Source organism: Mixophyes fleayi, chromosome 5 (assembly GCF_038048845.1).
Source record: "Mixophyes fleayi isolate aMixFle1 chromosome 5, aMixFle1.hap1, whole genome shotgun sequence".
Lineage (NCBI taxonomy): Eukaryota > Metazoa > Chordata > Amphibia > Anura > Limnodynastidae > Mixophyes > Mixophyes fleayi.
This window is the reverse complement of record NC_134406.1, coordinates 172,541,587-172,553,839: the sequence shown is the minus strand read 5'-3', so window position 1 is coordinate 172,553,839 and position 12,253 is coordinate 172,541,587. Positions and strand designations below refer to the sequence as shown.

The following is a 12,253-nucleotide window of genomic DNA, read 5'->3' as shown; positions in this document are numbered from 1 at the left end:
AACCACCCAGATAGTGGTAAACCCTGCACTGAGGGGTAGGTCTGTGATAAAATCCATGGCCACACTTTCCCAAGGAGCATCGGGGATAGGGAGTGGACGAAGAAGGCCTGCCGGAACTCTTCTACAAGTTTTGTGTTGAGCACAAGTAGTGCAGGAAGCAATAAATCTCTCAACATCGGCACGTACATTAGGCCACCAGAAGCGTCGGCAAAGCAGCGATGTTGTCTTCTTTATTCCAGCATGGCCGGCAATGCGGGATGAATGAGCCCACTGCAGGGTCTTGAACCGGAGATGGGGTTCCACGAATGACCGGCCTGGAGGAGGAGAGGACGTTTTGGTCCTAGTAAGGGCTACGATATTAGAAGGATCAATAATATGCTGAGGAACCAACGGTCTTAAACGATCGGAATCGTCAAATGAGCGAGATAATGCATCGGCACGTCCATTCTTGGCTCCCGGGCAGAATGTGAGCTTCATGTTGAATCGAGCAAAGAAGGATGCCCAGCGGGCTTGCCGAGGATTAAGGCAACGAGCCTCTTGAATGAACACTAGGTTCCGATGGTCGGTAAACACAGTAACAGGAAATATAGCCCCCTCCAACAGATGTCGCCACTCCTCCAGAGCCGCCTTGATGGCCAGTAACTCCTTGTCCCCTATTCCATAATTACATTCACTTGGAAGAAATCGTCTGGAGAAAAACCCACACGGGTTGTGTGAGCCAGCCGGAGACTCTTGAAAAAGCACCGCCCCAATGCCTACTGAGGATGCATCTACCTCTAAGAAGAAAGGTCGTTCTTGATCTGGCTGGGACAGAACTGGGGCTGAAGAAAATGCTTTCTTTAACGTTATGAAGGCAGACATGGCCTCCGAGGACCAAACCCTGGGGTTGGCAGTCTTCCTGGTTAAAGCTGTAATGGGGGCTATAATGGTGGAGAATCCCTGAATAAATTGGCGATAATAGTTTGCAAAGCCGATGAACCTTTGAATAGCTTTAAGGCCTTGTGGCTGAGGCCAGTCCAGAATAGCTGACACCTTGGTGGGATCCATACAAAGACCTTGACCCGACACGATGAAACCAAGAAAAGGTACCTGGCTAATCTCAAACACACATTTTTCCAGCTTGCAGTAGAGGTGATGTTTCCGAAGTCTACGTAAGACCTCCTTTACTTGTTCCCGATGAGTCTTCAGATCTTTAGAAAATATTAATATATCGTCTAAATACACTACCACAGAAGTGTATAACAGGTCATGAAAGATATCGTTAACAAAGGTTTGGAAGATGGCTGGGGCGTTGCAGAGGCCGAAGGGCATCACCAGGTACTCGAAATGTCCATCTCTGGTGTTAAAGGCCGTTTTCCATTCGTCTCCTTCTTTGATGCGAATCAAATTATAGGCCCCACGGAGATCTAGTTTGGAAAAGATTTGAGATCCACTGAGTTTGTCAAAGAGGTCGGAGATGAGAGGTAGTGGATATCGATTTTTGACAGTGATGCGGTTGAGAGGACAATAATCAATACAAGGCCGAAGAGACCCATCCTTCTTCTTAACAAAAAAAACCCCTGCACCCGCTGGGGAAGTAGATTTGCGGATAAATCCCCGTTTCAGGTTTTCTGAAATATATTGAGACATGGCTGACGTCTCTGGACGAGATAAAGGGTAGGTCCTCCCTTTGGGGATGGGTTGGTCAGGAGATAAAACAATAGCGCAATCCCAGGGACGATGAGGAGGCAAGATCTCCGCTTCCACTTTACTGAATACATCTTGGAATTCCATATAGGCCTCAAGAAGGTGGGTTAGCTCGGAATGAGCCATTACTTGACATTTTGGAGGCAAGACTCTAGACAGACATTCAAAGCGACATCCTACACCCCACGACATAACTTGAGCGTGGTCCCAATCCATCTGAGGAGAATGTTTTCTCAGCCACGGTAGCCCCAAGATGAGGGGATTAATGGACCTCGGCAACACCAAAAGTTGGATCATTTCCCTATGAAGTACTCCTACCCTCAACCGAACAGGAGAAGTCACGGAGGAGATGGAGCCGTGAGTGACACGACTTCCGTCGACTGCCGTCAGAGATAACGGTTGGGGCAATGGGTTTAGAGGTATTTGGAGCTGCGAAGCTAGATCCGCCGAAATGAAGTTCCCGGAGGAGCCGGAGTCCACAAAGGCCGTGGTGGAAAAGGTACCCTTGGGGGTGCTCAGGATGACAGCCATCTGAAATTCTGGGGAATTTTCTTTAGAATAGGGAGCAACTGTGGATTCTCCTAAAACGGCCTCCCCGCCACCGTTTAGGAGGAAGAGTTTCCCGGTTTCTTGGGACAAACTCTTAGCAGGTGTCCCGGATCTCCACAATACAGACACAGGCGTTGTTTGAAGCGTCTCTCCCTCTCCTCAAGGGATAATTTAGAGCGTCCTACTTGCATTGGTTCGTCCACTGGCAGGATGGGATTTTGGAACTGGGGTGCTAGCCGTGGTATGAACAGTTTGCCAGGAGAGCGTTCCTGTGTGCTCTCTTGGTAGCGCAAATCCACCTTGATGCACATGGAGATGAGAGAATCTAACTCAGCCGGGAGTTCTCTGGAAATTAACTCATCCTTAATCCGGTCCACCAGACCTTGCCAAAAGGTTGCCACCAGTGCTTCATTATTCCATTTTAACTCGGAAGCCAGGGTTCGAAATTGAACTGCGTATTGCCCCACGGACAGGTCACCTTGGCGGAGGTTTAACAAGCTGGTAGCTGCAGAAGCAACTCTTCCGGGATCATCGAAGACTTTCCTGAAAGCTTCAATGAAAGAGTTGGAGTTATTAAGAAGTGGACCCCCTTGTTCCCATAAAGGTGAGGCCCAGGCAAGGGCTTGACCACTGAGGAGGGAGATGAGAAAAGCTACTTTGGTGCGTTCTGAAGAAAAGGCCCCTGGGTTGCACTCAAATTGGATGGCACATTGGTTCAGAAAGCCCCTGCACTTCTTGGGATCACCGTCACACTTTTCGGGTGTCGGGATGCGTACACCGGAGGCCGCTGTAGAGACCGTAACCACACTGGATGCTGTGGATGCCGCAGAGGTTATGGCTGGTGTAGCGGGTGCAGCATTCTGAAATGTATCGAAGCGGGTAGCAATCCCTTGGACACATTGTAGAAGATGCGCTTGGGCTGCTTCTTGTTGCTCCACTCGTTGAGCCAAATGCAGGAGTAGGTCACGAGCAGACGGTTCACCAGACCCCTCCGTTGTCATGGCCAGAGTATACTGTCACGACTGGTAGTGGGTGTATGACTGATAGTGGGTACCTGCTGTTGTTGGCGCAACTCAGAGGAAGGCGCGGAGTCTAACGTGCCCCTGGTATTCACCAGGAACCCCCGCAAGGAAGTATGGACTCCGCTGCAGGGACACGCAGGTCGCGGTCCTTCCTAGAGTCCACAGCGAGATACAAGGGGGTGTCAGACAGGCCGGTTCAGCAACGTTCAGGTAGAGGAGGTACAAAGGGAAATCCAGAAGAATGGTGAGGCAAGCCGAGTCGGTAACCTTCAGGGAGCGCAGTACAAAGGCAGAATCCAGATAGGGGTGGTCAAACGGTCCGGGTCAAAAGGGTCACAAGCAGCACGAGGAATGTCAGGAACAATACAGCAACTGGTACACACAAACGCTGGAGACAGGAAGACCTGATACTCTGGCCCTGATTAGAGGACAGGAAGAGGTTTAAATAGTGTGGGGATCCAATCAGCATCAGCGCTGCAGCGCTGTCATGCCTGCCGCCGGGAATCACATAGCGTCCCGTTGCCTAGCAACGGGGCGCGTCATACTGCTAGGAGATGGATGGCAGGGGGGATCCGGAAGTGATGCGTCTGGTTGCATAGCAACCAGACGCGCGGTCAGGCAGTCAGGCGGCCGTGCGGACGGCGCCTGACAAAAAACAGGAGCAAATAGGCTAAATAAAAGGAAGTAATCTGAAGCTTCTTCTTGTACCAGGAGATAAAAGTTTTCCATACCCCATGATAATTCTTTCCAAACAGGCTTCCCTGTCATAAGCATAGTACCATTGATACCATCAGAAAACCATTTTGTCATTGCTTCAACAGCCACTCCATTAAATCCAGATGCACTAATCCCTGATGATAAAAGGGGTCCTGTCTTAACAGGTCCTGTCCAGATAATAATGCAGGGCTTCCTGCCACTTGAGAAAAAAATATGGTCACGTGACATGTCACAATTGTCCAATTCCAAATGGTGAAGGGGCGAAATTTGTTTAGGTTATCAAATGTCAGCTAACAGAGGAGCAAATGACGACCCCTTCGAAAAAGACTGATGAACTGGAAGTCAAATGATTGTGTAACTTGTTCCTTTTTGATAAGAGTTTGAACTGGAATGCCCTCAAGTGGATCTGTACAAATGCACCACCTTAAAGTTTAAGACACTCTTTCCTAAAATCTTTATGCAAAACAGAACAGACGTCCGACTGAGAGCAAATAGAGGCTTTACTAAACCATGTAAAAAATGGTTCACTCATGTGATTCTAAGATCCAGACTGTCTCCCATATCTGGGCCACTAGCACGTCCCTGGCCTGAGCATCCAGATAATCACCCCCCTAAACAGCCATAACCACCATGATCATGAATACCGTTGCCAGTCTGAGAGGTAGAGCTCGAAATAGAAAAATAAAGATCCTGAATTGGGAATCTGAAAAGGCCTTGGTGACTTTCCCAGATTAGAACATGCAAGTATGCATCCCTGATATCCATGGAGACCCTGAACTTGTTCCGCTCCAAGCTGTTTTTGACAGATCACAAAGATTTAATTTTGAACCTGTCCACCTGAAGCTGTATTTTAAAGGATGGGGTTCAAAATAGTCCAAAAAGATCCATCTGGTTTTTGGATCAAGAAAAGATTTGAATAAAAACCTAGCCTCTACTATGCTTCCAATACTGGAAGGACCACCCCAGAGGTGATCAAAGACTTAATGGCTTTCGACAGAGCTAGTCTCCTTGCTTTGTTTCCAGGAAGACTGGAGGTGAAAAAAGGCTGGGAGAGGACGTCCTGAGATTAATACCTATTTCTCTTACCCAGGTATCTAAGTTGGAAAAGAATCACTGATACAGAAGAAAAGCAGACTGGTTCCCACCACAAGTGTCCCTGGATATGCATATGGCCAACAATAACAACTAGATTACTGAGGGTTTGGAAGATGGAAGCTAGCTGGCTCTTTGTTGTCCTTCTATGAGGAGTGGAGGAGGATTGTTCTCTCGAAATAAGACCCCTTGCCTTTCCTGCAAAATGAAAGGAATATAACCTGGGATTCCTATGCTTTGGAGCTTTAATGGGCAGAATGGGATTTTTTGTGGCCTGGATAATTATCTTATCCAGTTCTGGACAGAATAAGACATTATGTGAAAAGATAGAAACTCGAGAATTATCTTAGACTCAGAATGTGCTTCCCAGGCCTCAAGCTGGGGAGCACAGTGCAGCAAACTATTGAGGCTGACATCCTAGCATTTTCTATCTTTATCATCCCTAAGTGCTGCATTTGGAATTGCAATAGTTGTGGACATGGACAATGGGGGCTTCCACCTTGGGTGGTTGTTTCCATTTATCCATATCTTACTTGGGGACAAAATAAAGGGTCTGCAGTCTGTGTGATACCTGAAATCTGCATTCAGGTTTTGTCCACATTTCACATAGTGAATCGACCAGCTGATGTGAAGAAAAGAAGGAACTTAACTGCTTCTCTTTTTTAAACAACGTAACATCCGGCACTACCTACTTCTCACTGTCTAAATGTGCATGCTGCACAGTACATACCTTGCCTCCTAGTCAAATTCTTGTTAAAGTTTGATGAATTCTTCATCTATGAAACATCAACCCTCCTACTTGAAATCTGATTCCTTACAGGACTGGACTAACATAGTTCTCTGATGTTTAAGCATCCCAGCTGTAGAGGTGGGTTTCAGCGTCCTTTCAAAGGATGATATAACCTTCAGGCTTTAAGTTCCAACTGACTCCTCAGGAAAGATCATCCCCGAGCCCACTGACTTCTGGCCCAACTACCTCAGATTAACTGCCTTTTTCTCTGAGGCTTCACCAGAGGAAACAGAAAGGAAATTTCCATAGCCTCAAGGGAGTGTGGCAAGCTGTGTGAGCTCAGGAAGAGATTAGGCCAAAGATTTTGCCTAGCCTGGTTCTGCCAGATCCATGGCAACTCCTGCAAATGTATGGAGCATCTCGTACATTGCGCATAAAGTGCATGCCTCAGACTATGCAATAAGTAATTTGAGTTACACAATGAACAAGTATAAACAAACACATATGCCATACCCCCAGCTTTAGCTCTGGCATTACTCCCTTGATCTGATTGATAAAAATATAGAGAAACATGACAGCTGCAGATTCAAAATCAATAGAGAAAGTAAATCCTGCAATTACCTCAAAGACTGTGTGAGGGCCTCTAAACACAGAAAAATTCCCTATAACAGGAACATTCAAAAGGAGACCTACAGGTCCTTCTGTTTGAATTTTGATGGGCTCTGCTCTATGAGGAAATCCCACCAATGAAGAAGTGCGGAGGTGTCTGGGATTAGCAGCAACCCCAATGCCCAGTACTGATCATGGCCCTGTCCAGAGGTAGGTCCCAAAGTGGCCATAGTGTTGCTAGTGAGCTTCCACCCTGCTTATTCAGCAGCCCCCACCTGAGCTCTTTCCCGAAGATCTGAGACCATGCACTTCCATACAGGCACTAGTCGCCAGTAGTTGACCACGGCTATAGATTCCACTCCCCCAGACAGAAATGAAGAACTTTAAGCTGGTGCATGGTCCAGGGCTGTGTGCTTGGAGGTGCAGAGCAGCACGAGGTTCCACCTGTCACTACCTGAGTCGACAGTAACCAAGACCCCATAGAGGCAGCCCCTCATTGGGAGCAGGGTGCTACAGGAGTAAACACCAGATCGGTACCTCCTCTGCCCATTACTGGCAGCTTGCAGTCTTGGAGGCTATATTGATGGCACTGATGCCACGGTGGTTGGAGTGGTTAATACAAGTGCACATTTTAAAAAACGATGAAAAATAAAGCTGACTCAGGCACTGTAAAAAGAACCCTACTCCTGTGGGCACTCAGAAAAAACTGGGTTGCCTATAGGGAGGAGATTTAGAATGGGAAGGAGTTTTAGAGTTAAAGTCCCGCATAGGATGTAACAGAAACAACATTTTACCATCACATTTAGACCTTTTATATTTTATTTTATCTGTAATCTGTCTCTGCCACCTATGTCTCGCCTTCTCTCCGATAACCACCTCTCACTCCAACCTCCAAGACTTACTCTGACCTACAGACTCCCGTGCTACTCCTCACTTATGGAACTCTTTACCCTGTCTGACTAAACTCTCTCCCAACCTTCACTCTTACAAGCTCTGTCACATAACCAACCTCTACACTATAGCCTATACTATTATATTTAACCCAGTTGGGATTCACTGTCATGCAGTTACCAGTATTAGGTAATATTTGTTTTTAACGTACCATGTATATATGACAATTTTGTCATTTGAACTATAATTTCACAACAACATTTGTTTGTGTATATACTTATGAATTTGTGATTATTTCAATAAATCATATTATTATCCAGTATTTCCTTGTTCCTTTTACTTTTTTTTATACACAATATCTCTGTACTACTCAGCAGGGCAGCAAGGGTATCACTAATCTACAGACAATTTTACCTTAGGTCCCATAGAGCCTGGTACACCATGGATTCCAGGGGGGCCCTAGAAAAATGAGACAATGAATTTTAGTAGTTTAATACATTCTAATACTAGGTATTTTGTGTTGTTGGTAAAAACATTAAATTAACATTATAACAACCATATAAGCCATGATGATGGACCTTGGAGTGAGTGGACAGTTAGAGAAGCACTACTTGACATTGAGCACAGAATACTGTATGGCAAAAGTAGATGTGAGAGATCATTGGTAAATAACACACATTATTGGTAGAAACTTGGCATTTTTTGTCTGCGGGCTTGCATTTTGTGTTTTGTCTGAAAATATATTACTCCCAAGCATATTTACTTCTATGCTTTCACCTATATTTTACCTAAAAAATACAGTTGACAGTAGCAGTATATAGCACATTTTGAACAAATTTCTGGTGATTACATGTACAACTCAGTACCAGAAACTGTGTACTTCCTGCTGTGATCTAGTCCTTTTCTATTCTCAAACGACACAATGGCATCTTACCTGCAGCCCAGGTGGTCCAGGATCACCTTTCAGTCCAGGCGATCCCTAAGCCCACAGAAGCAGACAGCAGAAAAGACAAACAAACATAAGTCAAGACATGACCACTGATTGCCTCCTGCTGTAGTCTCTGATAAGAGCACTGTTATAGACAATGTAACAAAGGAGGGAAATGCCAGGGACAGTGTGGAGAAAGACAGGGTAAATATAAATAAAAAAATAGTTTAGCATATTTAGGGCAAGTTGTTCCAAACTGCAGAAACAAAGTCCAAAGTGCGTACACACACACTTCTACAATGTCATCATACTAATCAACCAAATACTGAATACTATGCTAACTTTATACAGATATTGCATAAAAACAAACCTTTTCTCCTGGTGTACCAGATATGCCAGGTGGTCCTCGAGGTCCTGGTACCCCCTGAAAAATGAAACAAACCATTTATAAATCTGTAACTCCTAAAGTAGGTATGTACCTTGGACATGATTTTAATCTTTAAAAATATAACGAGAGTGCTTTACATGGTGTAACATTGCCAATGTAAAGTAGTGCGTAGCACAACACTCCCCTTATGCCCTAAACTCGGAGAACAACATTGAAGAATTGGCACTTTTTAAATTCTCATCCCAGTATAGTTTGTCTGGTTAGTGAAATGATTTGGGCCGTGACTCTTGCATAGGCAGAATGTCTACACAAGCAGCTAAGGGTAATACCATGCAGGTCCAGAAAGTTACTGCCGATAAAGGGTAATTCATTTATTGTTTCTAGAATTGTAAATAGTTCTAGCTGATGTATGACAACACAGCTATGTCTAAATATACATTAAAGCTATCCTTTATACCCAGGATCACAGAATAGCCCATTAGATCATCAGAATGTTCACATCAACATCAAGTATTTCAGGAGGGGATTGCGCGGATCTTGTGGGAACAGTGACCTGTGCATTAGTGTGATTATGTTACTGAGGACAGTGCTGATCAATAATCATTCACTGTATAATTGTCTGCATAGTTTGAGAATGCTTACATAATTGTGTTTATACTAAGAAATTAATTGGAAATAACACTTAGGAAAATTACTCACAGGTTTCCCATCAGCTCCTGGGGCTCCACGTTCTCCTATACGCCCCTTGTTACCCTATGAGAAAACATAAATTAACCTAATTTACTCAATATGAAGAGCAAAATGCTTTAGTTTAGCACTGGTGCACCCTATGGACCTATGGTGTACACCTACTATCTGCTCTCTGGAGGCACCTTCACAAACTAAATGACTTTAATGGTAGAAAGAAAAAAAGGGGGGAAAATGTGTTCCTAAGGGCACTCAACAGTCTAATTGTTAATACTTCAAATCTTTATTGATATACATTAAAATATTTAGATTTTTAAGAAGAATCCACAACCACAGAGGAAACTGTGATTATACAAATTTAGCGAAATATTAAAAAAGTGAATTGAAAAAAATAATAAATATGTCGGTGAGAGTATGCTTCACTGCTAAAAATGGCTGTTTTTACACCGCCATAGCGTGCAGCTATACCAAGTCAAAATAATCCAAATTGATAAATCCAATTATGAGAGTAAATCCTCAAATTCAGCTATCTATATCTCTGACAGCATACAAGCAGATAGTCTAGAGGAGACTCAGCACTATATATAGAGATGGATTTTCTCTATAGAATTACAAATGGATTTCTTAAGGTTTCTAATTATCATAGCTGATCACCATTAATTCAATGCTACCTCCCTATTAGGGACTTATCAGGGCATACGGTTCTCTACCTTTCTTCTTGTATCAGACACCTCTAGACTGATCCCACTACTGATTCAAATGTTATTCAACACATTAACAATAATTAGCCCCCGGTTATATTATCAAGGCTGTAGCAAATCGGTTAGGATGAGCTAGACACCTTCTATACTACTAGCTTATACCTGATTAGTGACTACCTGACTGCAGCCTTGATAATATAACCAGGGGCTAATTATTGTTAATGTGTTGAATAACATTTGAAGTCACATGGCACCTACTTTTGGTCTGTAGGCCTCTGTGTTGTAGCACATGATGGCTTTGTGGGGGTACACAGAACTAGGTTATACAATGGAACTTCAGAGCCTTAAAACAGATGCTCCAACTGTCATCACGAGTTTAACTTTTTAAGACAGCAATTACCCTCCTCCCTTCCATTCTGTTTTAGATCTGACTTAAATTCAACCCAGCTACAGTAGGCCATGTAAATAAAATAAAATTATATGACATTAAATTTTAGCCGGTGCAGCCCTTGGCACGTGCCTCCCTGTACCAATGTATAAAATATGGCTTTGCTGATAAATACTATAGCAATCTCATTTATGCATCACTGAAATACATTGTCACCATCCTTACATCTGTAGTATATATTGACAATATGCTTAGTCTTAGTCAATTGGGTGGATGGTCTTAGAACTGTGAGCTAATGCTGGTGTAATTATGGGTAAGAAAACAGATGAAGCATTAACATAGTCAGAAAGAAATAACAGATTTTCATTATATAACTATATATAGTAACACATATAGCTAAGAACACCCACACAATATAATACTCACCTCTGGCCCTGGTACTCCAGGAGAGCCAGGCTGACTTTCAGGACACTGACAAGCAGGTGAAGGCACTCGTTCAAGTGGGCACTATAAATTGCAAAGAATTTACAAATCCACATGTGATAAATATAAACATATAAGTTGAAGAGACAATTACGTTGTATATGTTTTGTAAAAATATATGTTATGAAAATTTTCCTGAAAAGCAACATTAAGCTGTTTTGATCCTAACGTCTCATTCAAAAGTTACTAAAAAAAAAGAGAAGAGGCTGGCACATGCTGTCCATGTTGATCACACCATGTACCCACATACAAATGTGAAAGTGCATAATATATATATATATTGTGTACATGTATATATAAAATGTCATGCAGTGTACTTACCCTGGGATCATCCTGTTAGAAAAAAAAATATGAATATTAATTAGCAAATTTTGAGGAATTTTACATGATTAGTATAGTATCTTATTTATCAACATAATGGATTCCTCCAGTAATAACATATGGCATAACTAATTAAATTTATGATAAAACTACACAATGCAGTAATATAATGTAGGTATAGATTCTGTTACATGGGATGCGACTTGTGGTTTTCCAAGTAAGGATTTGTTTTGGATAATTTTGATCACTATGCCTACAATATACCCATCATTGCCATTGGCATTCCACTCCTTAGTTATAAGCTGCTAATAGAGCCAAATATCACTATTAGACTTTTCAGGCGTTAGTTCACCTGAGAAGTCTATTAGAGCCCCCGTTCATTAATAAAGTTTAAAAGAAAAGTAAAAAAAAACAAAAACCTTTCTTAAACGTAATTAAAAAGGAGATCCCGTACCTGTGCATTGCATACTCATTTATTGTAGTTCTTCTCCACAACATTAAAAATTAAAACTCACCACAGAGTAGATTTCACAGGCCGTCTCTCGTTCACTCTGCTCTGGGTCACAGTACAACCTTAGTTTCTGTATCTCCATCTACACACACAGGAGGATATATATTTTCAACGTGTAAAATTTTCGATGTGTCAACTGCATCTATGATCTTTCCTTGAACATCATTTCATACCGTGCTTGCTGTTATAATTTAAAAGGTGTATCTGTAATACAAATTTTCTTACATCCCTCCCTCAGCCTGGTGGGGTCTCATCCCTGGTAATACTAGCATAGAAACTTGCAGCGTTGGGTCTCCTCTCATAGAAACAACCAGAGCTAGCCGGTCAACATGGGGCTGAATTCCCTAGGGGTATTGAGCCCCTTCCCTAGGATTAACCAGCACGTGTTATTCCCACAGCCCTGGAGTGGTGAGTGCTGGTTAATTAATAATGCTAAAAATAGATCAAATTAATAATTCTGTCCTTGGTGCACTACAAGTACCAGCATGTTCAGGCCGCCATTTAGTGGTCGGTCATGTTGGAGCTTGCAGTACTACAAGTGCCAGTATAC

At 43.1% G+C, this 12,253-nt stretch overlaps 1 protein-coding gene across 1 annotated transcript in view; it reads right to left on the bottom strand.

Annotated features, from left to right (window-relative positions):
* The window catches only part of LOC142159497 (uncharacterized), a 154,526-nt gene that overhangs the window by 57,216 nt on the left and 85,057 nt on the right, over window positions 1–12,253 (bottom strand). The window contains exons 7-12 of the mRNA XM_075214395.1: window positions 11,708–11,785; window positions 11,193–11,204; window positions 10,815–10,895; window positions 9,312–9,365; window positions 8,595–8,648; window positions 8,231–8,275 (exon numbers count right to left, since the gene is read on the bottom strand). Coding sequence (XP_075070496.1) covers window positions 8,231–8,275; window positions 8,595–8,648; window positions 9,312–9,365; window positions 10,815–10,895; window positions 11,193–11,204; window positions 11,708–11,785 — 324 coding nt within the window. The remainder of the gene's footprint in view (window positions 1–8,230; window positions 8,276–8,594; window positions 8,649–9,311; window positions 9,366–10,814; window positions 10,896–11,192; window positions 11,205–11,707; window positions 11,786–12,253) is intronic.